Raw genomic sequence first — 23296 nt, 5'->3', positions numbered from 1 at the left:
TTCCCATCTCTGTGGCCAAAGTAGAATAATGTGTCTGGAGATCAAAATCACAAAAATAAAGAAATGAAGAAAGGCAATTTGTAACCCCAGAGAGAAGTGCAGGTTTCAAATAAAACAGCACGAACAACCACAACAAAGTAACATGTGTACAGGGAGACACACAGGTAAATTACAGTTGTAATAATTCTGGAGATTCCCCAGCCAATAAGGCAGTAGCTCTGTTCTTTGAGAGTGCAAATTACAAATAACCTGGCCTTGTTTGTGATGAAACTTGTGACAAGCAATGACCTTTCAAGTAAAAAAATTGCCAAGGTTGCCAAGGCCATATTAATGTAGAGGTTGTAAATAGAAATGAATACATAGTTATCTGTTACATAGTACACTGGAGGGCCCTGATACATGAATCTCTTCATGGCTTATGTTTAATGCCACAAGTGAAAACCATGCATGTGACTTCTTTTATAAGTGAGCTATAAAGTGCTGGTCTTTATCATGACCACAGAGAGATACTATGTACACTATACAAACAACTATATAAAGTTTGGAAGAGCTACACAATTCACTGTCACTTACTAGTGTAAAACAAAATATTAAAAATATCTTCTACATAGTGTTTTCATTAAATTAAGTCATTAAGCATTCTTCTCCAGTTAAACAAACTCATTCTTCTTTTTCCAAATTAAAAATAAACAATAAAAAAATAAAAACACATAACCAAAACTGTTAACAATTAATAAAGAACAAAATAAATATGTACCATACAAAGTTACAGTACCAGTTAGAAGAGGCAAAACTGTAAGACTTTTAGAGCTTAATATACAACTGCATGTGTCACATATGAAATAAAATTCATTACTGTTTTATAACATTTATAGAAAATAATTTTTAAATACCGTGATTTTTTTCACATAAAGAAAGTAGCATATAAGCATATGTGTGTATGCACCTGTATATGTTCACATATACACACGTATGTGCTATTCTTATAAATAATATGTTTTTTAAGGAGAGAGAGGGAGAGGGAAAGAGGGGGGTTGGGAGGACATAGGTAGAGGGGGAGAGAGAATCTTAAGCAGGCTGCATACCTAGCACAGAGCCTCAATCTCACAACCCTGGGATTCATGACAGGAGCTGAAATAAGAGTTGGGTGCTTAACTGACTGAGCCATCCGGGTGCCCTTATAGATGATAGTTTTGAGTGAGTTTTCTATTTAAATCATGAATGATAAAAATTTTCAAATTTTCCCATACGTTCAAAGGGCACATGTTGAAAACAAAAATAAGATACAAGAAGTCTGTCTGCTTTAGGGGAAGAGCTATGGTGAACATGATGACCACGATGACTAAAAGAACATACCGCCCACCTGAGATCTGGAGTCTCCATTTCAGCAATACAAATGTGCTGTAACCCTAAAATAAATCCCACATGCTGATAAAAATGGTAATTTACAGATTTGGTAAAGGGTAGGAAGAACTGTTATACCACTGAATCATATAAAAAGCGTAAAACATTTACTCTGTTTAAAAGTGGCAAATGCTAATATTGGTACTTATTTCCTGGTAGCAGACTCATTTAAAACTTTTAATCAAGACAAAGTTAACTTTTATCTATTGATCCTGCCTTCGCAGCCCTCCACCCCTTCCCCATCACACAAGATATTTTTACAACTATTGATCGACCTCTGGTGGGTTCTGAATGTTAAAAAGCTTAATTGCTATTAATGATGTGAGTAATGCTCGAAAAATCTGCAGAGCACGCCAGTTTTCCTCATAAAGTTTTTATAAATTCATGTTTGATTTTTACACATGGTTTATCTCCATCTCCTCTTTCCTAACCAGTGTTTGGAGCTATTTCCCCCTGCTAAAACAGCAAGCATGTTGAAAATAAAGGGTAGCCCTACAGAACAAGCCGGCTCTCTAGTGTCACGTGCTAACAACGACCAAAAGCAGCTTCACTTGTTTCTACCACCTGAGGCCTCCGTGGGTAGCATGGGCCAGGCGTCATGGAGCCTTTGGCTGGGGTCATGGGTCATGGGAAAGGGGCCACAAAAAAGGGATCTACTTTGCAGCAGCACCGAGGCTTTGGCCATGAGTAAAGGGGCCCCCTGTGCAGCAGGAATGGCTTTCTCCAGGTTGATTTCCCAGGTTGCTGATTTCCATCCTTTCTGAACTGCAAGGCTATTAACCAAGACAGTATTTCTTGAGTCAAGGCATGGAGCCCCATATAAGGAAATCACAGCAGACCCTTGAAGTTTTAAAAAAGATGAAAACAAAAACAAAAACATCACTTTCTCAAATTCCCCAGGTACAGGGAAGGCAATCTAGGCATGCAGGGTGGATGTGTACTACAGACTGGCTCTCCAATTAAAGCAGACAAAGCCCTAAAATGGGAAGACGGGCCATTAAAAGTCCAGGATAGAAAAATGGAGAAAAGGACGGATTTTTTTTTTTTTTTTTTTTTTTGTTGTTGTTTAAAGACAGACAGGAAGAAAGCTTGGGGGAAAAGAGGGTATTCACATTGTAGAGGATCAATTTTCCATCTGAAGGACTAAACTACTTTCCAGTCACTACCAACCCAGGATGGAAAGGATTTAGCAATGTAGCTATTATAGGCTCCATTATCCCATCTATCAACTGCCTCAGCCAGCAAGCCTCCTTGTGGGCAACACTCAGGTATCTGCAAAGTTTTAACAGTGTACTATACTTATGTCTGAAGCCTGCAATTTAATTCTTTTAAAAGCAACACTAAGTCCTGTCCATATCTGAGCTCTGTGATAATAACCCTAACCTCAGCTACTGTTCCATTATCTTAAGAAAGAATTAGAACAACTTGCTGCTTTATTTATGTTGCACCTGGCACTACACAGGTAAGAAGTTGCTTTTTCTCCTTCTTCTTCCTCTTCTCTTACCTAACTTGGGAGAGAATTCACTTCAGTTATAGAGCTAAGGAAATTTTCTGGGACTCTGCTCATCTAAAGACCTTTTGTGCCACAAATCAGCTCCCCCCAGGCCCAAACATTATTTTGAACAAAAGCCCAGGAACAGGTGCATTCCACACTGCTAGAGTTTAGGGAGAACATTTTGAAAATGGATGAATTGAAAAGGGCTACTTGGATGAATTTCTGCAGCATCGCTCTCTGTATGTAATTGGCTTGGATCTTTTTCTATATGATACATCTGGTTGTACTTTGTGTGTGGCATTTCCAACCAGCATGACAATTTCAACTGCTATGGACTAAGATGGACACACAGTTTGAAGATGAATTTGTAGTTCCTTAAAACTGATTACAAACCATTCCAATGGGTGAGATCATGGTCTCATCCTTTCCAAACACAGTGACTTTTCAAGGTCAGAGTACATACAGAAAAAGAAAAAAGAATCTAAGACACTCAAAGCTCATTTTGTAAAACACATAATAAAAACCATAGACCCAGCAACATTTTGAACAAGTGAGCAGCTCTTAAGGCAACATTGAGAATTGGTATGAAAATTAATACACTAAGTAGAATTACAGTCACTTTAAGCTCATTCATATGATCAGTAGAGTACACAGCAAGATCTCAACTGTTTGAAAAGAAAAAGAAAAGGTCAACATCTGACCCACAATTTAGAAAATTATTCCATTCCTAAAGTAATCAGCTTGTCATCCAAATAATTCCCTCCTCATTCATTACAGGAAACGGTAATACATGCCAAGTGGTTGGTATAAAGTTGCTTCAGCATTTTGATATACAATAACTTGGTCTATGACCTTCAGCAGGTGAGTTTCTGGATATATAAGATTTTCTCAAACGTTTTTTCCTAACATGATTGTATTAAGTAGATAATGTCGAAATGTATGCTAACATATTCCCCACTTCCATTAATAAAAAAAAAACCTTATAAAGGAACCAAAATAAATATCAAATCATTTCCCCATCTCCCCATGAAAAACATCTACAGCTAAGTAGGAAATGCTCATTTAGCTTCATACAAACTTGGACATTTTGCAAGTGGATACAATGTCACCAACCAGAAAAAGTCCAATCAATCTTAGTTCCTAAATATGTTTCTCTCTTTCCTAAAGTTATATATTTAAAATATATTCCGACTTCAATGAGGTGTTCTTTCTTTTCTTTTTCTTTTTTTGAGTATGGAATGCTTCATGCATTTGCACATCATCCTTGCACAGGGGCCATGCTGATCTTCTCTGTATAGTTCCAATTTCAGTACATGTGCAGCCCAGTAAGCACTAAGTCTTCTTTCAAGCCTTTCCTAACTACCCACACTGATTTGGCCATGGCTCTTCTGTGCTTAATACTCCATGCACACCTGTATCATAAACTGTACAACATATTCTTTTCCTTTGGATGGGCTCAACTGTAGAGTTCTAAGGGTAGTCTTTCTTTCCTGTCATTGTTCTCCAGAACCAAACACAATGACTAGAACATAGTAATAAACACTCAATAAATTTGATCAATTAAATAATTAATTAAACAGTAATATTACCAATACGCTGGTTTGAAATCTATATTCCCAAGTAAAGGAAAGTAGGATTCTGCTACTCCTCGTGGTATGGTATGGGGACTGAGAAACCCATGCAGGATCTTGTAGATTAGAACTCTGTGTTGTTTGAGAACCATTTTCATATACGGTTAGTTTTCTCTTTCAGGTGGCCACTGTACTCTTTCCTCTTTTCAGCCTTTCTGCGCAAATATAGATAGCTAAGGATGTTTACCACACATCAAAAGGAATCCTGCTTCAAATCAATCAACATGATACATTACATCAATAAGAGAGAATAAAAACCATATGATCATTTCAATAGTTGCAGAAAAAACATCTGACAAAGTACAACATCTTAACTATAGAGAACAAACTGATGGTTACCAAAGAGGAGGTGGGTGGCGGATGGGTGAAATAGGTGATGGGGACTAAGGAGGGCACCTGTTGTGATGAGCAACTGGTGCTTTATGGAAGTGCTGAATTACTATATTGTACACCTGAAACTAATGTAACACTATGTGAACTAGACTGGAATTAAAAGAAAAGAATCCTGCTTTGGGAAACCTGGTAGAAAGAGACTGAGTCAATTCTGTCAAACAATATAAATAGATTAACATAATTCTGTCACATTGCTACCTCGGAATGACTCAATTTACTTGATCATCTAAAAAATAAGTGTCTTAGAAAAACAATACCATTAATAGTGTTGGAGAAACACAATTAGAGATTTTCTTAGATGCTATATCTGCCGAACTTGTTTTATAACCTTCCAAAGTTAGGCTAGAATTGATTTCATGAGGAGTTTTGACTCTTGGATGTTGGTCTCATGTTGCCGAGTGCCTGCTCTAAGGCTCCACCTTTCTCGCTTGAGCAGAGGTAAAGCCCTTCAAATTAGCACCTCTTCTCCCATTTTTCCTCCTTCTCCTTTCTCAAAATTATCTCCCCCAGACTCCAGTTTGATCAACAAACCCCACGGTCAAAATGTTTATAGGTTTCCAGCCTTGTCTAGAGTATTGAGGGTGCTGGATTTTAGGACCATAAAGGACCTCAGGGACGACTTAAGCTCTAGTTTGGTGCTCCTCCAAGTTGAACAGGCTTCAGAATGACTTCTCCAGGGCTTGTCGAAATACAGATCCCTGGGCCTACAGAGGGTCAGATCCAGTCAGACCAAGGCAAGGACCAAGAATGTGCAATTAGTACAAGCTCCCAAGTGACACTCAAGGCGCTGGTCCGTGCACCATACTTGGAGAAGCTTTTCTTGTATCTGCTTTACTTTATGCACTCAGCTTCTTCTTAAATTTTCACTTTAAATCATTTATTTATTTATTTATTTATTCATTCATTCATTCATTCATTCATATGAGAGAGAGAAAGAGGAAGAGACACGGGTGGTGGGAAGCAGGCTCCCCGCAGGAGAGCTGATGTGGGACTCAATCCTGGACCCCGGGATCACGCCCTGGGTCAAAGGCAAACGCTCAACCACTGAGCCACCCAGGCGTCCCCTCTTAAATTTTCATCTTAACAGAGGATTTAATAACTGACACTCAACCATCTACTCTAATTCTCTTGGTTTACAACATGAGAAAACAGGCCTGAAGAGCCAGGTCACCTGGCCAGAGGGCCTGTGCTCTGTCCTAATACCACCTCTCTTCAAACTTCCAATTTACCTTTGAAGCCTCCACCTACATTTCTACCTTTATCTCTCCCTCCCTACAAAATAACCAACTTCTCAATTCTGGGTCAGTTGGGTACATACCCTTTCCCAGATAAATCAGGATTTTTTTTTCACCCTAAGCTTTCTCTAACACTACTCTTCCTTTTAGCCCCACTTTACTAAATACCTAGTGTAGTTATAATCCCAACACTTTGAACTGAACTCCTTAACCATTTGAGCCCTAATCTCTCATCTACTTCAGGAACTCACATGGATGGCATACTTTGACCTCAAATCATCCAGAACTGTCCTACACCCAAGATCCTAGACTCTAAAACATATATTGTTTTGACCACAGCGTCCTAGGCTTTCTAACCCCAAATCACCAAGCCTTCTTGCATCCTCCCAGGCAACGGGGTAATGCTTCCTTGAGCTGTACTCAGCACACTATCCAGCCTGGGTGATGCTCCACTAGCATCTTCCCCAGGCCTCCAGAGTGCCTTCCCTGACTTTCTGTTGTGTCTGTCTTGCCAATCCCCATCATCAATTTTTTGAATGAATCAAAATACTTTTCTTCTATTTCCAGTCCTCTAAGCATTGTTGGCTATGGTCACAGTCCCATGTTGACCAGACTTACCAACACTCTCAGCTAGAACTTCCTACCTCAAACAGCTTGTATATTCATCTCTAATTGACTCTCAGGTTTCCAAAGAGATTCTTCAAAATTCCCGTCATCTTGGATGCCCTCAAATCTACACCAATGCCTCCAATTCCCAGAAGTGCCATCATCTCCAAGGCAAAACACAAAAAGGAGAGCACAAGTCTGAGGCAGAAGAGGATTAGAGTGCCACACTGTAGAATCTGGACTCCCTTGTGGGCATTGAGAAGACATTCAAAGTTCTGCTTTAGAAAAATCACTGTGATGGCTGCAGAACAGGAGTATGGGCTGAGGAACCAGCACACAAAGGGAATGAGGGAGAATAATCAAGAATTGCTAAATACTGTACTTTGTGTGTGATAGATATACAATAGGCATGTGTTGAACTAATTTATTCTGGCTCCAATTCTAAGAAAAATGTATATAGAAAAATATTTACTAAACTTAAAAATAAAAAGTGCATAGTTGAGAGCAGAATCCTTTGCTATGTCTTGTCATAAGGCAAATGAGACTGATTATGCAATGGACAGATGGTGCAACAAGATAGAAAATGAAATTAGCAATGATGAAACCCAGATGGAAATGAAGGAAAGGTCAATATGTTAAAGGTCAAAGGAATTTGGCTCCATCTTGTCTTGTTTCATAAAGGACGAAGGTCAGAGCTTAGTGGCTCTTTCTGCAGGCGAGTTGTCAGACTCTGCTGTGCTGCAGAACCAAATACTCACCCAGGGTTGTTCAAAGCTATAGGTACGGCGCCGATCTTCTACATCTTCATCCTGCTTTGCTTGCTGAAATTCTTGCCGTAGACGCTGTATCCGATCATGGTTGCTAGGAGTTGATCTGTTGCTAAAAGAGAGAAGGGGCAACAATGAACACCCTTCAGAGATACAATCTGTGAATCGCAGTTGCTAGGGAAAGAAATGGCAGCTTGCTGTGGAATGACACTGTTTAAGAGGCAGTGAACTTATAAAACAATATCTGGGCATTTAAAATGTTTTCATTTTGTTCTTATGATTAAGACTTATTAAAGTTATTATAGAAGACATTCAAGAGGGCAAGCAGTATTTTTAGACATTCCTGTTTTATGCAGTATTTTAAAAGCCTCATTTCCTTTCTGTAATCTGGCAAGGTGCTGGCAGCAAAAATTTTTTGGAAAGGACATTGTATTAAAAGTCAGAAATACCAGGGTCCTGTCTTAGCTCTGCCACCATCTTAGACCAAGGTACTTAATACCTCTGAGTTATGGGGTTCTTTATATATATGAGGTAGACATGACAATCGTTTCTGCCCTAAGTATCATAGTTGCAACAATCAAGATAATAACATTCAATACAGCTTTACAAACGTGCAGTATTCTTTTCATAATGCCACTTTAGGAGTTATCAGAGATCTATACACAAAATGCAGTTCTCACAGCATAAATGAAGAGCACTTTAATTAATTAATTAATTAATTAGTTAATTAATTTATTTATGATAGTCACAGAGAGAGAGAGAGAGAGAGAGAGAGAGAGGCAGAGACACAGGCAGAGGGAGAAACAGGCTCCATGCACCAGGAGCCCGACGTGGGATTCGATCCAGGGTCTCCAGGATCGCGCCCCAGGCCAAAGGCAGGCGCCAAACTGCTGCGCCACCCAGGGATCCCTGAAGAGCATTTTAAAAATAACTTTGGGGGACACCTGGGTGGCTCAGTGGTTGAGCATCTGCCTTTGGCTCAGGGCGTGATCCTGGAGTCCCAGGGATCGAGTCCCACACTGGGCTCCTGCAGGGAGCCTGCTTCTTCTCCCTCTGTCTGTGTCTTTCCCTCTCTCTGTGTGTCTCTCATGAATAAATAAATAAAATCCTAAATACATACATACATACATACATAAAACAAACTTTGGTTGGTAGTCTGGTTTCACCAGTTAGTTGATAATGTTGCCTTCTTTTTTATAGCATTAAATTTTATTTAATTATCACAAAAAGCTTATAAGGTAGGTACAGATGGTAGTATTTCTCTTTCTCTCTCTCATTCTCTCTCTCTCTCTCTCTCTCTCACACACACACACACACACACACAAATGTAGAAACTGACATTCAAAGAAGATAAACGTGACTTGTTTGAAGTCTGCCAGCTGGTCAGTGGGGAGGTGAGACTGGAATCCAGATTTTTCTGGTGTCTAGTCCAGCCCTGGTTTCACCGTGCCATGTTGTATCACTTAGTAAAACACATATTAGACTCCAAAGCCCCTGCTTTATAAAATCATACAGATTTTAAAAACAGTATTTTGCAAGAGGCTCCTGGGTGGCTTAGTGGTTGAGCATTGGCCTTTGGCTCAGGGCGTGGTCCTGGAGTTGAGTCCCACATCGAGCTCCCTTTGAGGAGCCTGCTTCTCCCTCTGCCTATGTCTCTGCCTCTCTCTCTCGTGTCTTTCATGAATATAAAATCTTTAAAAAAAAAAAAAAAAGAATAGCATCTTGCAAGAGTTCTAGTGACGGCCAAGGTTAAAACAATCTTAAATCTCACGGCATTTCTGGTCTATGCCAACCCCTGAAGATGAAGGCATGTCCTATCAGGAGAGCTATTCAAGCACATTAGGTACTTGCTGTCTCCCCAACAAAACATCAAACTCCTTGAGGACAAGGATTGAGCTTTATACTTATCACATATACCCTCCAAGCTGCTAGTAGAAAGGAGAGCAGTAAGCTATTAGCAGACTGGGTCTCTTCGTTGAAAACATGTTGCCCTGGTTATCAATTTGAATTTGAGTTCTTCTGGCTGCACACGCCACTGGGCACTGTAACTTGTGAGGGATAGCTTGGAAAGAGAAATTCTGTCATAGTAGAGCAGATAAAATTCTCAAATTAATATATCTTCATACAATTCCATGTGTTTTGAGGAATTCCAAAGGTTAAAAATATTTGTATATAGGACAATATTAACATCTTCCAAGAATATAAGATAGTCTTTCATCATTTAATCTACTGAGTAGATCCCTATCACCTTTATGTTTCTATTAATTTCATTAGAGCTTCTGGAACATTCTATGAATATTCTCAATTTGATTATTTTCCTAGTCAATAAAAGCCTGTTTTTCCTTTTTGCTTCTGACAGATATTTTGAACTGATTGCCCTGAGAACATTAAAGGTTAATGGGACTGTAAAATGTTCTACTTGACAAGACTTCAGTCCACATTTGGATACATCTTAAAACTTCCCTCCCATACTCTTGAGCTGAGCAGGTTGCTATTCCCATTGGCTTTTTTTTTTTTTTTAAGATTTTATTTATTTATTCTTGAGAGACACTGAGAGAGAGAGAGAGAGAGAGAGAGAGACATAGGCAGAGGGAGAAGCAGGCTCTATAAAGGGAGCCCAATGTGGGACTCGATCCCAGGACTCCAGGATCATGCCCTGGGCCCAAGGCAGGTTTTATTATTATTTTACTTACTTACTTATCTATCTATCTATCTATCTATCTATCTATCTATCTATCTATCTATTTTTATTTATTTATTTATTTATTTATTTATTTATTTATTTATTTATTTACTTTTGAAGGCAGGTTTTAAACCGCTGAGTCACCAGGGATCCCCGCCCACTGGCTTTTAAGGAACGTACACAGCATCTTATATTCTTGAACACATAAATTATTTTCAATAATGGTGGCCCAATGTAACACCTAACCTCTGGAACCCCTTGCTCTCCATGTGAAACTGTGATAATGTAGGTATGAAGATAGTTCCTGAGATATGGAAGTGAACATTCATTAATCTCACTGCTGTTTCTCCAACTGTAACTTTTTTGTTCCTGGAATATTTCTTCATAGCTTTTAATAGGAGGATTGTAGGAGGCTTGACTGACAAAGTATTTTACAGGTCTAACTAGAAATATTTCCCTATTATTTTCACATAGCATAGACAGTTTTAACTCTATAATTATTAGGTTCATGAAGTCTAAACCACTGATGAAAACTGATCTCTTACTATTTGTGGTGAATTGAGAGTACAAATCTCCCAACACGGGAAGTTGACCCAGTGTCCTTAATTTTAAATTCTGATGACCTCAATGTTTTTCACAGTATAAGCCAAGTTCTGGAGGTCACTTCTGCCCTTATTTCAAATCTCAGCAGCTGGTTGAGACATTGTTTCACTCTCTTTTCCTTTGCTTCCTTTCTTCTCTGCTCTAGAGAACGGCAACCCACTTGCCTAAGACTAGCAAAGCCACACAGAATTGAAATGGAAAAACAGGCTGCAATGTTTTTCATGATTGATGATGACTTCCAAAGACTGGAAGACCATCAAGCATCCTTGGGGGACAACAGTTGGCAGTCTGAAGGTGAAATCCTGGCTTCAATAATGAAACCCTTGCAACTGCTTGTTCTGTTTCTCAGGCCAGTCTATAACAGGCCAATAATTCACATTTGGACTCCTAAAGTTCTTGGTTAGCTCTTCTGCCAAGAAAGCCAAAGGAAATTTTAAATATTCATTAGCATTAGTGGCTAATCCCTAAACATCCCAATCAACTTATATTTAGGTTTGTTGCCAACTTAAAGTTGCTCATTATTTTGTCTGTGTGTGCAAGGAATGTGTTAAGATACCATGAGTCAATCAGATGGGTGAGAGAGACAGTACAACTCTTAATGACAAGCCAGGAAATCATAATTTCTACAGAAAGCAAGGACGCAGAGGGCAATTATAGAGATTTTTTTAAAATAAAGAATCTACACAGACAGACATAAGACAATTTCACTCTAACACTAATGCAGACTTCCCTTACGCTTTTTTTTTTTAGTTTTAGTCTTTGGAACTGTCTTTTATACTTTTATACATCTGTGTGTTGTATATGTATTTATACATTATATATATATGTATTATATATATATAAATTTTAAACTAAATGAAGGGGTCAATTTTGGTTCAGTGATGATCTGGAAATCTTTCTGACAGCATTAAAAGTAAGATACATTGGATCACACACTATGAAGATTCCTAGTCTGGCATGTAGAGTATAACCCTGAATTATATGGAACTCCCATCCATAATTACCATGGGGTTTGGTAATTCCTTTCAGAGGTAGATCACACAGAGTGATAGACTTTATAACCTTCAGGATGGACTGCTGCAATATGCTCTACATTGGTAGCTGACATACCAATTCATGCTAACTGTAGCATTGGCTCTATATGCAAGCAAGCACTGGAACCTGTCCTACACCTACACTGCACAGGCATGCTATCCAATCATCTCCTAAGATATAGTGAGTGAGAAAAGAAACATCCAAAGTCATTCTCATGTGTTCAGGAGAATCATCCAGAGTGCTTTTTTAAACACATGGATTGACTGAGCCTCACCTAGAGAGATTCTAATTCAGTCAGTTGTGTGCAAGTTCCAGAAATCTGTACATAACTGAAAGCAATGCAGGTGCTATATGCACCAAGATAAGGCCAGTGATCCCCTAGTAACAGGCCCAAGAAACAAAAATATTTTTTAAAAAAGACAACGAGGCAGTGTCCATATAGTCTTGCCTCTCCTACACTGTCTGCTCCTTCTGATCTAATGCTGGGTATACTGCCCTACAGGCGTGAGCTCTGAACTCTCTCTTCAGACCAGCATATGCTGAGAGAGAGGAGTTTGTGAGGTAACTGATTCTTTATGGACTAAAAATATCTAAACATCTGCATTCTTAATTATGCAAAACAAATCTGGAACACTGGAATAGAGGGAATAAGTTTAAGATCCAGAATCCAATGGAAGGGATGACAAACACTCATTTCTTTGAACAAGAAGGCACCATTTTGGTCTACATTTTCTTTCCCATAGAAGGAAGAAAACCATGAAAGGAGTAGGTAGGCCGAAAGGAAAAAATGAACTGTGGCAGGCTTTCCATGGTGCCTAGAATGGAGAATAATCTCGTACAAGAGAAGATAAGAGGAGGCGGGGCAAGATGGAGGAAGAGTAGGGTCCCCAAGTCACCTGTCCCCACCAACTTACCTAGCTAACTTTCAAATCATCCTGAAAACCTACGAATTCAGTCTGAGATTTAAAGAGAGAACAGCTGGAATGCTACAGTGAGAAGAGATTGCGCTTCTATCAAGAACAACTTGTTTTTGGCTACTCTGCACTGAGCAAAATGACTAGAAGGAAAAATTCACCACAAAAGAAAGAATCAGAAACAGCCCTCTCTCCCACAGAGTTACAAAATCTGGATTACAATTCAATGTCAGAAAGCCAATTCAGAAGCACAATTATAGAGAAGATAAGAAGGTAAATTCACTCGTATCTTTCTATAATATCCTCTCCTTTCCTTTCCATCTTCAGATTACACAGCACTGTTTTATAGAGATTATAATTTACATGTGCACGTGTTTCTTTTTCTTATACTCACGACTTCATCACAATCACTTAACACATATATGTTCTGCAAGTCACATCCCTGCGGTGGGGAAAACCGTTACCCAAATACTTGTAATGGACAGACCTGCCAGTGGCGCCATGGTCCTGGCTTCCAGGTAGTCACACCTTTGTGCAACTCCCTGGCACTGAGTGTGGGCAGGCATGTGACTTGCTTCTACCAAGGAAATGGGGAAAAGGTCAGGGAATGGATATGATCACATTTGTGATCATATAAGAATGCAGTGTCCATCTTGCAAGTACATATCTCTCTCCTCTGGCTTTGAAGAAGAAAGCTACCCTGAATCCTACAGCTGCAAAGAATAGAATGCTGTCAACAACTCCAGGAGCAGGGAATCAAACGTTTCTCTAGGGGAGCCTCCCAGTGAGAACGCTGTCTGGCTGACCCTTTGATTGTACTTGGATGAGACCCTGAATAGAGGATTCAGCTGAGCCATTGCTGGTCCCCAGATCCATAGAAACTGACAAAAGGAGCTGTTAAGACTGTTAATTTGTGATGCAGCAATAGAACTAATACCCACTGATGCTGGCCTTTGGCGACGTGTCTTAATTTGGCCCTCAGGATATTAGTGGATGTGATATAAACAGGGGTTTATGTGATTGCACAGTGGGTTTGCTTTCTTGTGCTCCACTGCAACCAAAGATAACAAATAGACACTCTAAACCTCCTTCCCTTAAACACACACACCTGCACAAAGACACACACACACACACACTCACCACCACCACATCACCTTAGACAGTGTTGGTGGGGGTGGAGAGTGGAGGGATTGTATACTTATTAAATGAAATAAAGTGGCCTAGAAGTACAAAGACCTAAGCCCTGCCCGCAACTGCAACCAAACAAATATTGCCTGTTGCAAAAACATACTGGTCAGAAGAGCAGAATACAAGAGAGGAATCATATTTTACGAATGATTTTTACCACTATCACTTATATGGTTAGTCACTTCAAAGTTCTAGTCTCTGAGAAAAATTGCACAAAGTAAATACTATTGCGAAGACGTCCCTGAAAGATGGTTATTGCCAGATCTTAACACAAGAAACCAATCAAATGTGCTTTCAACTGAGCACCAGTATATCCCCAGGAACACTCCATGGAAATCAACCCAATTGTGTAGGGTGACCTTTGGTCATTCTCCTGATCATCTCAACCAATACTTGCTCTGGCTTTGTGATCTCTGGAAATCAGTCCCCACAAGGCCAAACCAACCACATGTGGGTGTTTCCTCAGTGTATGGTGAAAACAGACCTGCCAACCAGGTCATTTGGTAAAATTGAACTCAAGGGCTCATTCCTAGTTTCTCTTCCTGATGACTTGACAGGATCTGACATAACTCACAAAGAGAGATTCCTGGTTAAAACTGATTTTACTTAGTTTGCCCAGAGTTCGGGACTTAACATATGTCCTTCAAATCCCCAATTTACAGAAGAACAGGTACACACAGTAAAAATTTTGTTAACCACATCCACCTATATCCTCTCCCTTTCTGCTGTTGCTATATACCCATCAGCCCTAGCAATTTACTTGTTGGCCTAAGCACAAAATTCTATTCCAAATTCTACTGCATTTCACACCTGTACTTGGCATCCAATTACTGGAAATGCAAAAAGACATAATTCTTTTCCCAATTAAAAAAAAGACCCACAAAAGTCAATTTCCCAATTCTATCTGAGATCTTGGATATCCTGCAAGTCCGCACTCGAAGCTTATTCCAGTTGACGTATTTCTAGCATTCCCTCAGGGACCCCACCCCGGGCGTGCACCAGAGGGGAAGCCCTAGATCTCTGCTGACTGCCAAGTTCTCTGCTTAAGGAACTTTCTTCACCCGCCAACACTTCAAAGTCCTACTGTCTCCTTGATTGTACAGTCAAGACTTCCGAAACATCATTATGGTCTGCATCCCAGCGCACTGACAAAGCAAGGACGCTGAGTTAAAGCTTCCAGGACACCATTCATGATGCTCAAAGACCCAGTTTTCCTGAACTCCAGCTTTTCCCAGCCTTGATGCTATCTGTAGGTAACTCGACCCTCACAGGAGGTCCTTGCATTTTGGCCCACTTATTTCAGGGAAATGTATCTCTTTTTCGACTTCCTTGGTCGTTTCACACAAATGAAAAGACTAAAGATACGGGACGGGAGATAAACAACCTATCCTTCAAGGGTACTATTACTTTTCAAAATATTTTCACTGGAGAAAAATCAAAGCACCGCTCCCTTCCTTGTCTAATTACTACTTCTTGCATCCTGGAAAAGGAAAAACGTTTAGTCCCTTTATCTGTACCAATGGCAAGTCTAAAATTCAGCTATTTCATGGATGTCACTTAAAACAGACACCAGGCCTGGCGAAGGCAAAAAGTGACACTGGAGAAAACATATGTAGGGCAGACCTGTCACATAGCTCTAGAAACAGGCAGCCGGCAATGACCACAAGCGTCTCAGATCATTAAGCAATGTCTTACTGTGATGTCATGCACGGATGTACAGAGTTGTAATCATTTCAAAACAGACAGATTGTCAGCATGATAAAGTGGATACAAACAAGTTCTTGAACAGCGATGACTGCAGTGTAGGGGGAAGAAATGTCACTGAACTAATAGGGTTGCTAGCACGACTCCTAAGGGATGGCACCATTTAGAGACTCCAGGTACACGACATGCTTCTCACTGAGCTATTTCTCTGGGCTGATTAGCAATTCCATAAACTAGTCCTGATCTTGTAATCGCCAGACAAATAGTTATAATCTACAGATGTCAGAACTGAGTTCTTAATTGCTGTAAATTAGTGCACAAACACAGGTTTCTCATTAAACCTATTACACCCCGTATGTTAAAATGGAGCACTTGTCATGTGTTTTCTTTCTTGGCACTCAAATCAGGAGCATTCTTGGTAAGGCTCTAGGTACAAAGAAGCAGGGCGATATGGCTAGGGTGCCTGTGTGGCAGGTTCCTGTCCCTGAAGCTGGGATTTATTCCTGGCCTAAAAACCTTTCAATGGCCATGTATCTAAATTTTAGTGATGAGCTACATTGTGCACCCATCTTTGCTTTCTGAAGACAGAAAATGTTGGGTCACCCCTCTGCGAAGGCTTTCGCTGCTCTCAGAGGAACCTAGAGTGCTTCCTCCCACGGCACTTGCGTTTGCCTCCTGTTACCTGGGCAGGTGAAAAAAACACCAGTTGCTAAATTAAAAAGGAAATGAGGAAGGAACAGGCCGACATGCTGTGGAAAGGCGTACCTGAATTTTCACATTAGATAAGCACTAGTCTTAGTGCTAGGACTAGGCTAAGAAGACCAGGGCTTTCTACCCCGGCTTTTGCTCTCCGGCTGGAAGATTTATGAGAAATGGGGGAAAGGCTGGGAGGGTTAAACCAAGAAATGTATCAATTACCAATCTACAAATAAAAATAGCTCCTCTGCACAAGTTTCATTAAGTTTTATCAGCAAGTATCTTGGGGTTTTACACTCAACCCACAGGTCATAAATTCACAGTAAATCCCCCATATGTTCACCAAACACCTGAATTCAATTTCTCTTCTGGTTGTGAAACAGGAATATGGCGCTCCAATTAATTATGCATGCAAAGTTAGTTTCTAACACGGGAGCTTTTTTTTTTTTTCAATGCTGAAGGCTATTTATAGCATCTGAAATTTGGGGATAGATGTTTCTTCAATGTTCACAATTTTATATTGGTGTGTGGGTATGAATTCTCTTTTCCCAGTTTGAACAGTGAAAAAGTAAAGTTGGTAAATACTTTGTATAATTTTTACTTTGTATGATTTTTCTATAGATAATCTCAGACATTTGTGTGATGTGACGACAGTCTTTATATCTATGGTTTTTAGACAAATATTGCTGTGGGTGTGTACAAATCACTTTGAATTATAGAGAGAGTCTAAAGTGAGGCTAAATGGCTATATTTATATGTGTCTATATGTATATGTGAAATTAGCTACTTAGGAAATATGTCATTTTCAGTTTATTTTCACAGTTTGGCTCATCACTTGTAATATGAAAAGAATTATGAGAAACTTATGCAAATCCCAAAGGCACTCACTTTCCTCAGCTGATAAAATTCATTTTCAGATTTTTGACACTCATGATTTGTTGTCCATTTCACACCAATTTCAGTATAATAAATCATAACAAATTAAAAACATACAGCTATGTTCTCTGGGTTAAAAAGGTAGTCACCAAAGCTGTTAATACCGCATTTGCTTCTGAAGTGATGAGTCCTAGGGAGGGTCACCTCTCTCCATCAGAAAGACTCAGGACTGGATCACATTCTGGGTCCCCGCATGGTCATTTGGTAACAGGGCTATTATTTTATAAGCAGCAAAATTCAGGAATGTACCCCTTGCCCCATTTTATTACTATCATCACTCTTCCTTATTAGCCTGTCACTGGTCTCAGGCAGGAGTGAGAAAAATTTAGCTTTGCTTTTTTGAGGGGAATTCCTCCAGCTACAAAGAACACACACGTGCACAGACACGCATAATTTCAGGACCCAACAATAAATACACGAGAAAAAAATTCTCTTGTGAGCCTGAGGTCGCTTCTCCTGAGTAGTAAATCTCACAGAAATAACCCAAGTTGTCTTCTACCTAGATTGCTACAGCTCTTGCAGTCACACCTCGGACAGACAGGGCATTTGCTTAAAACTTAGCACAAAGTAATGTTATTTAGCAAGCTTTAAAAGACTATCATTGAAAAACGTATTATCAAAGTTTTCACTTCAGAAATCATGTTCTCATAAAACTTTCCAACAAGTGAGCTTTGAATATCGTGAGACTGAGTGTTGGAGCCTAAGACCTCGAAGAAGGTGGGAGAAGCCAGAGTGAACCTCCGCATCCCCCAGATGAAATCGGGCAAGGGACAGGGAGAGAAGCAGTTGTCTCGATGTTTCCTTACTTCCTAGTAGGCTGCTTGCGTGGCTTTAAATGAGTAAGTGATGGCGGAGAAAATGTTTTCCTGGTATACCTATGAATTTAAACGCGTTCTTGAAAATACAATGTTACTGCCTATAAGAAATCACATGTCATTTCTCTTTGCACAATGCAAGATGCAGTTATAATTTGGGGATAATGCCCCAAATGCACTTCCTTTTCATAGATTATATGACTTTCATAACCTAATAAGTGGCAAGGACATATAGGGTATTCTATTAGATTAGAGAGTTGAAAAAAAGTATATGGATTATGCTATTCATTCAATAAAACCACTGAGGATATGAGGGTTAGCCCGTTGTGACCCACACTGTTAAAGCCTGTGCTTCAAACTATCATACACATTTGAGTGTCTGGATAAAGAAGCAAAGGAATTCAGTTGTATACATGAAAATCCTAGAGAATGAAAAGAAAAGCAAAAATCAGAAGTACATTATGAAAATCTGAAATAAGAAAGCAATGGAAATTAAATTACAAAACCTGATGGGTTTTGATGACAAAATAAAATGATTATCATGTTCCTTTTCATATTAGAAAGGTTTTATCATACAAACATAGGAACTAATTATAGAACCATTATCTTAATTCTTTAATTGTGAAATGATTACATACAATTCAAGGCTAACATTCTTTTTGTTTTTACACTCTGTCTTTAATGACAGAATAATTGCAAAATACTACACAAAACTAATCTATGCTTTTTTTTTCCTCAAAAATTCCAATGCAATATGGTACTTAATGTTCATGTCAATTCTAAATTATGGATAAATTCATGTGGCTTTCTTAAAACGATTTAAAATGGAAAATAATGTAATAGGAGATACAGTGCCTGTGATTTCATGACTGGCTAACTCTGAAAGGTTTGTGAGAACTCAAATAAAAGCAGAAACATACATTTATTAGTCTTCTAAAAAAAAAACAGAACCTTGGATGTACCCAAATGAAGAGTTCGTATGTATTATTGATTTTAAAACATTTTAAAGATCACTGGAATACTTCTGTTGACAGTTTTTTATGTCTATTTATGTTCTTAATTAACTTCCTAATTATTAGCTAATAATTTTCTAGGCCTTTCTTCAATTCACAATTTGGCCACGCCCCAACTTACAAATAATTTATCTGGATAGAGGATTAAATGAGATAGAAACATTAATCACTTTAACTTCTCATTTCATGTTCAGTTAAATTATTATGAGAAACACAAAAAATGTGACCATATTGGTTTGGAATTATTGATAGCTTTTGAAAATGGCTTGCATCATTCTTTTGTAAATTACATTTTTCAAAATAGAACTTTCATATGTATAGTTGATATTTTTAAATGCTAGCTTAAAGTCTTAAAAATCTGCTCTATTGCCTCATGTCCCTCTTACTACCGAATCCCAACATAAAAACTTTTAAGGCTTTTCTCCGTTTTCTATAGTATTTCTTTTTAATTCAGTCTGAGATACACAGACCAGATCAATCATAATTCCTGGTTTGTGATATGCTCTTGTCGATGATTCTTCCATGGCTCACTTCTTCCATATAGTTAACGGTTTTTAATACTATACTCAATATTACTAGAAGTAAATTATCAATATGATTTATTACACAAAACAAAAGCTAGGGATTTAACAATAATCCATATCTAAGCAAATACCTCTGGTATTTCACTACAATTTTCTGAACAATTTTAAACATTATCTGTTGATTTCCTGTGTAGGTAGAGGAAGCACTGGCTTTTTTACACACAGTAATCCCAAATTCCACTCCCTATTTTCACATCCCCCGTCCTCCCAATCCAGCAGAGCAGTGTACTGGTTACACTCCTGGAACCTACATTGTCACAATGTTACTGGTCAAAGTCCAGAGTTCACATCTGGGTCTCTTCTTGGGGTTGTATATTCTATGGGTTTGGGCAAATGTATGATGACATTTATTTGTCACTTTAATATCATATAGAGAATTTTCTCTGTTCTAAAATCCTCTGTGCTCTACCTATTCATACCTTCCCCTCCCACCTTGCCTGGCAACTACTGAATTTTTTATGTCTCCATGTTTTGCTTTTTCCAGAATGTCACATGATATGATTTAAGTTTCCTCTGCGTCTTTTCATGGCTTGATAACTCATTTCTTTTTAGCTCTAAATAACATTCCATTGTCTGGATATATCACAGTTTATATCCATTCACCTCCTGAAGATTTTGGTTGCTTCCAAATTTTGGCAGTTACGAATAAAACTGCTCTAAACTTTCATGTGCAGGTTTTTGTGTGGACATAAATTTTCAGCTCTTTTGGGTAAATACCAAGGAGCTCAATTGTGGGGTTTATAAGGTATGTTTAGTTTTTGTAAGAAATTTCCAAATTTTGGTCTTCCCAAGTACCTGTACCATTTTTGCATTCCCAGCATTGCTCCACTTCTCACCAGCATTTGGTGTTGTCAGATTTTGGCCATTTTAATAATTATGTACTGGTACCTATTTGGTGTTTTAATTTGCATTTCCCTGATGATGTAATGTGAAGCATCTTTTCACATGCTTATCTGCCACCTGTGTACCTCTTCTGGGAAATGACTATTAAAGTCTTTAATCCTTTTTAAAAATGGGTTGTTGAGGGGCGGCTGGGTGGTTCAGTTGGTAAAGGTGTCCACCTCTTGGTTTCAGCTCAGGATATGATCTCAGGGTTCTAAAACTGAGCCCCCTTCTGCTGCTCCCTCTACTCATGCTCTCTCTCTAAAATGAAGACATAAATAGAATCTTTAAAATGATAAAATTGGGCTGTTGGTTTTCTTATTGTTGAATTTTAAGAGTTCTCTGTATATTTGGGATAACAGTCTTTTATTAGATAAATCTTTTGCAAATATCTTCTCCCTCTTTATAACCTTCAAATACATATTTCCACATGATCCAACCTATCAGAGCCTATCAATTCTAGTTTTTCTCTTGTCGCCCTCCAACTCATGCGTTCTTTCCACATGTTCCAATCTGCACTGGCTCTCCAGGGCCCTGCACAGTGGAAGTCCTGGCACCTCCTTTCATCATTATCCTGGGATTTGTTAGAGTATACATTGTGCAGCTTCCTAAAAGGGGATGGCTTAGAAGTAAAACAAAACAAAATAAAACAAAAAACTTGTATCTTTACATGCTTAAACCACCACCATTTTCTGACAGTTTGGTTAGGGATACAACTACAGGTTAGGAAACACCACTCTTCAATAGTTGAAGGTGTGGCTCCACGGTCTTCTAGCTTCCGGTGTTATTATTGAGAAATATGACATTCTGTTTCCCAACTCTTGAGAATCAACTCTTTGTGTATTTTTTCAAAGGATCGTCTCTTTATTTGTTACTTTGAAACTTCACAATCCTGTTTCCTTTTAAAATTGATTTTTCAGGGCACTAGTTAATTCTTCAATTTAGAAACTTAAGTTCTCCATTTCTGGAAAATTTTCTTATATTATTTCTCCAATAATCTATCATTTTTCTCTCTTCTCTCTTTCTAGAAAACAGATTAGTTATACGCTGGACTTCCCAGAATGAACTTCTGACTTTTCTCCTCTCTCTCTTTCCCATTATGTTGATCTTTGTTTTAGAGCTCATGTTCCCAACAAGCTTTAGAATTATTTCTATATTATTATTTTATATTATATGTATGTGTTTTATGCATATAAATTATTTTTAGAATATTTCTATATTTACACATGCTATGTGTTTATGCATTTATATAGATGTTAATATACTTATATATGCATATGTATGTGTGTATACAGATACTTAAAAGTTTTTCCATATTTATTGATTTGGAAACTAAATTTAAAAATTTAGCATTCAATTTATAATCTACAAAGCTCCAAATACAAGCAAATCTTATTTTTATGATTTAGCCAAGTCTTCCAAACTTTTCTTCCACAAACACACGTTCTGGCATTATACTCCAAATAGCTTTTTCTTTGACACACAATGAAATTCACAGTTTGGCTTTAGATGTTTATTAAATTTACTCCCACTGCTTGAAGTGGTGATTATGATCTATAATTTTTAATCCTCTGTTTCAATATTTGCTGGCCTCCACTTTTAATTCTCCTGCCAAATAGTGACCAGCTCCTACTTGGATCTCTTAAAATTATCCCATTGGTGCTCATGGTGGAATGCTTCATGACTTTTCCGACAGTGCAGTCCTAACCAGAGCTACCGAAGCCAAGTCCGAGGCTCCAGCACATTCCCACCACATAAAGCTGATGCCATTTTCTAAGAAATATAGTCTGTAGCTAGTGCATGTGAATTAATATAAGCAAATTGAACCCGGTATATGATCCTGAATGCTCATAGTCTTTGAAGAACCAGTTGATAACTCTGATTAACCAAAGCTTTTTTGTATGTTTGTTACAACCCTTGAGTTTGAAAATCTTTCTAGAAAGCCCTAAAACATCTTTTCCATCTTAGAAAGAAGGAATAATGGATATAAGTTTTTAAAAAAGTTTTAAGATTCTCATGACCTGCAGTTCTCATTACTGAATTTTTGAGTAGAAAAGAAAAGCAATTGAGCTGAATCTTATTCCATCAACTATAGGATATTACCCAGAAGCTCTTTTGCTTTCTCACTATTTTTTTTTTTACAAACTCCCAATAACAGCACTTTTGTAGTCATCTATCTCTTTCCCCTAAAAGTAAACTTTTTCAAACACATTGGCTAATTGTGGATTTGCTTGGTTGATTTCTAGTTGAGACTTTATTGTATCCTTTTACTTACACGTAATTTTAAAATTATAACTGAAACAAATGAGAAAATCTTTATTTTGTGGTATAGGATTCACAGAAGAGATTCATTTCTCTAGTTTGACTTTTTCTCTATTTCAGGCATTTTCGAATTTCTTAAGAACAAAAATCAATAATACTGACTTCCAGACACAAACTGTTTAAAATGTGGCTAAAAAAACTCTTTGACCTTTATAAGTTGATTCATGTAGTCAAATTGTTACTTCTGTCTAAAATATTGTTCAAAGACTTTGACACTTTACTAGCTTTAAAAAAAATTGGTTTTGCTTTTTTCAAATATAATTAACATATCATTATATTAGTTTCAGGTGTACAATATAATAAGCATCAAATTTAATGCTTTCTCTTTTTTAATTGTTTAAGGTTGTATGTTAATTCTAGTGTACAGGGTATTGGTATTGATTTCAGGTG

The 23296-nt window shown here is 38.2% G+C and overlaps 1 protein-coding gene and 1 non-coding gene across 22 annotated transcripts in view; both read right to left on the bottom strand.

Annotated features, from left to right (window-relative positions):
- PARD3 (par-3 family cell polarity regulator) overlaps positions 1 to 23296 on the bottom strand; it is a 651879-nt gene that overhangs the window by 11130 nt on the left and 617453 nt on the right. For all 21 annotated transcript variants that reach the window (XM_055308634.1, XM_055308637.1, XM_055308641.1 and 18 more), the window contains one exon: positions 7523 to 7643. In XM_055308634.1, the coding sequence (XP_055164609.1) occupies positions 7523 to 7643 (121 nt within the window). The remainder of the gene's footprint in view (positions 1 to 7522; positions 7644 to 23296) is intronic.
- On the bottom strand, positions 4127 to 4232 carry LOC129499075 (U6 spliceosomal RNA). Its single transcript, XR_008662294.1, has one exon. It is a non-coding gene; the product is annotated as a U6 spliceosomal RNA (small nuclear RNA).

Source organism: Nyctereutes procyonoides, unplaced genomic scaffold (assembly GCF_905146905.1).
Source record: "Nyctereutes procyonoides isolate TBG_1078 unplaced genomic scaffold, NYPRO_anot_genome, whole genome shotgun sequence".
NCBI classification, from domain to species: domain Eukaryota; kingdom Metazoa; phylum Chordata; class Mammalia; order Carnivora; family Canidae; genus Nyctereutes; species Nyctereutes procyonoides.
Note: the sequence above shows the minus strand (reverse complement) of the source record. Positions and strands in the feature narration are given on the sequence as shown.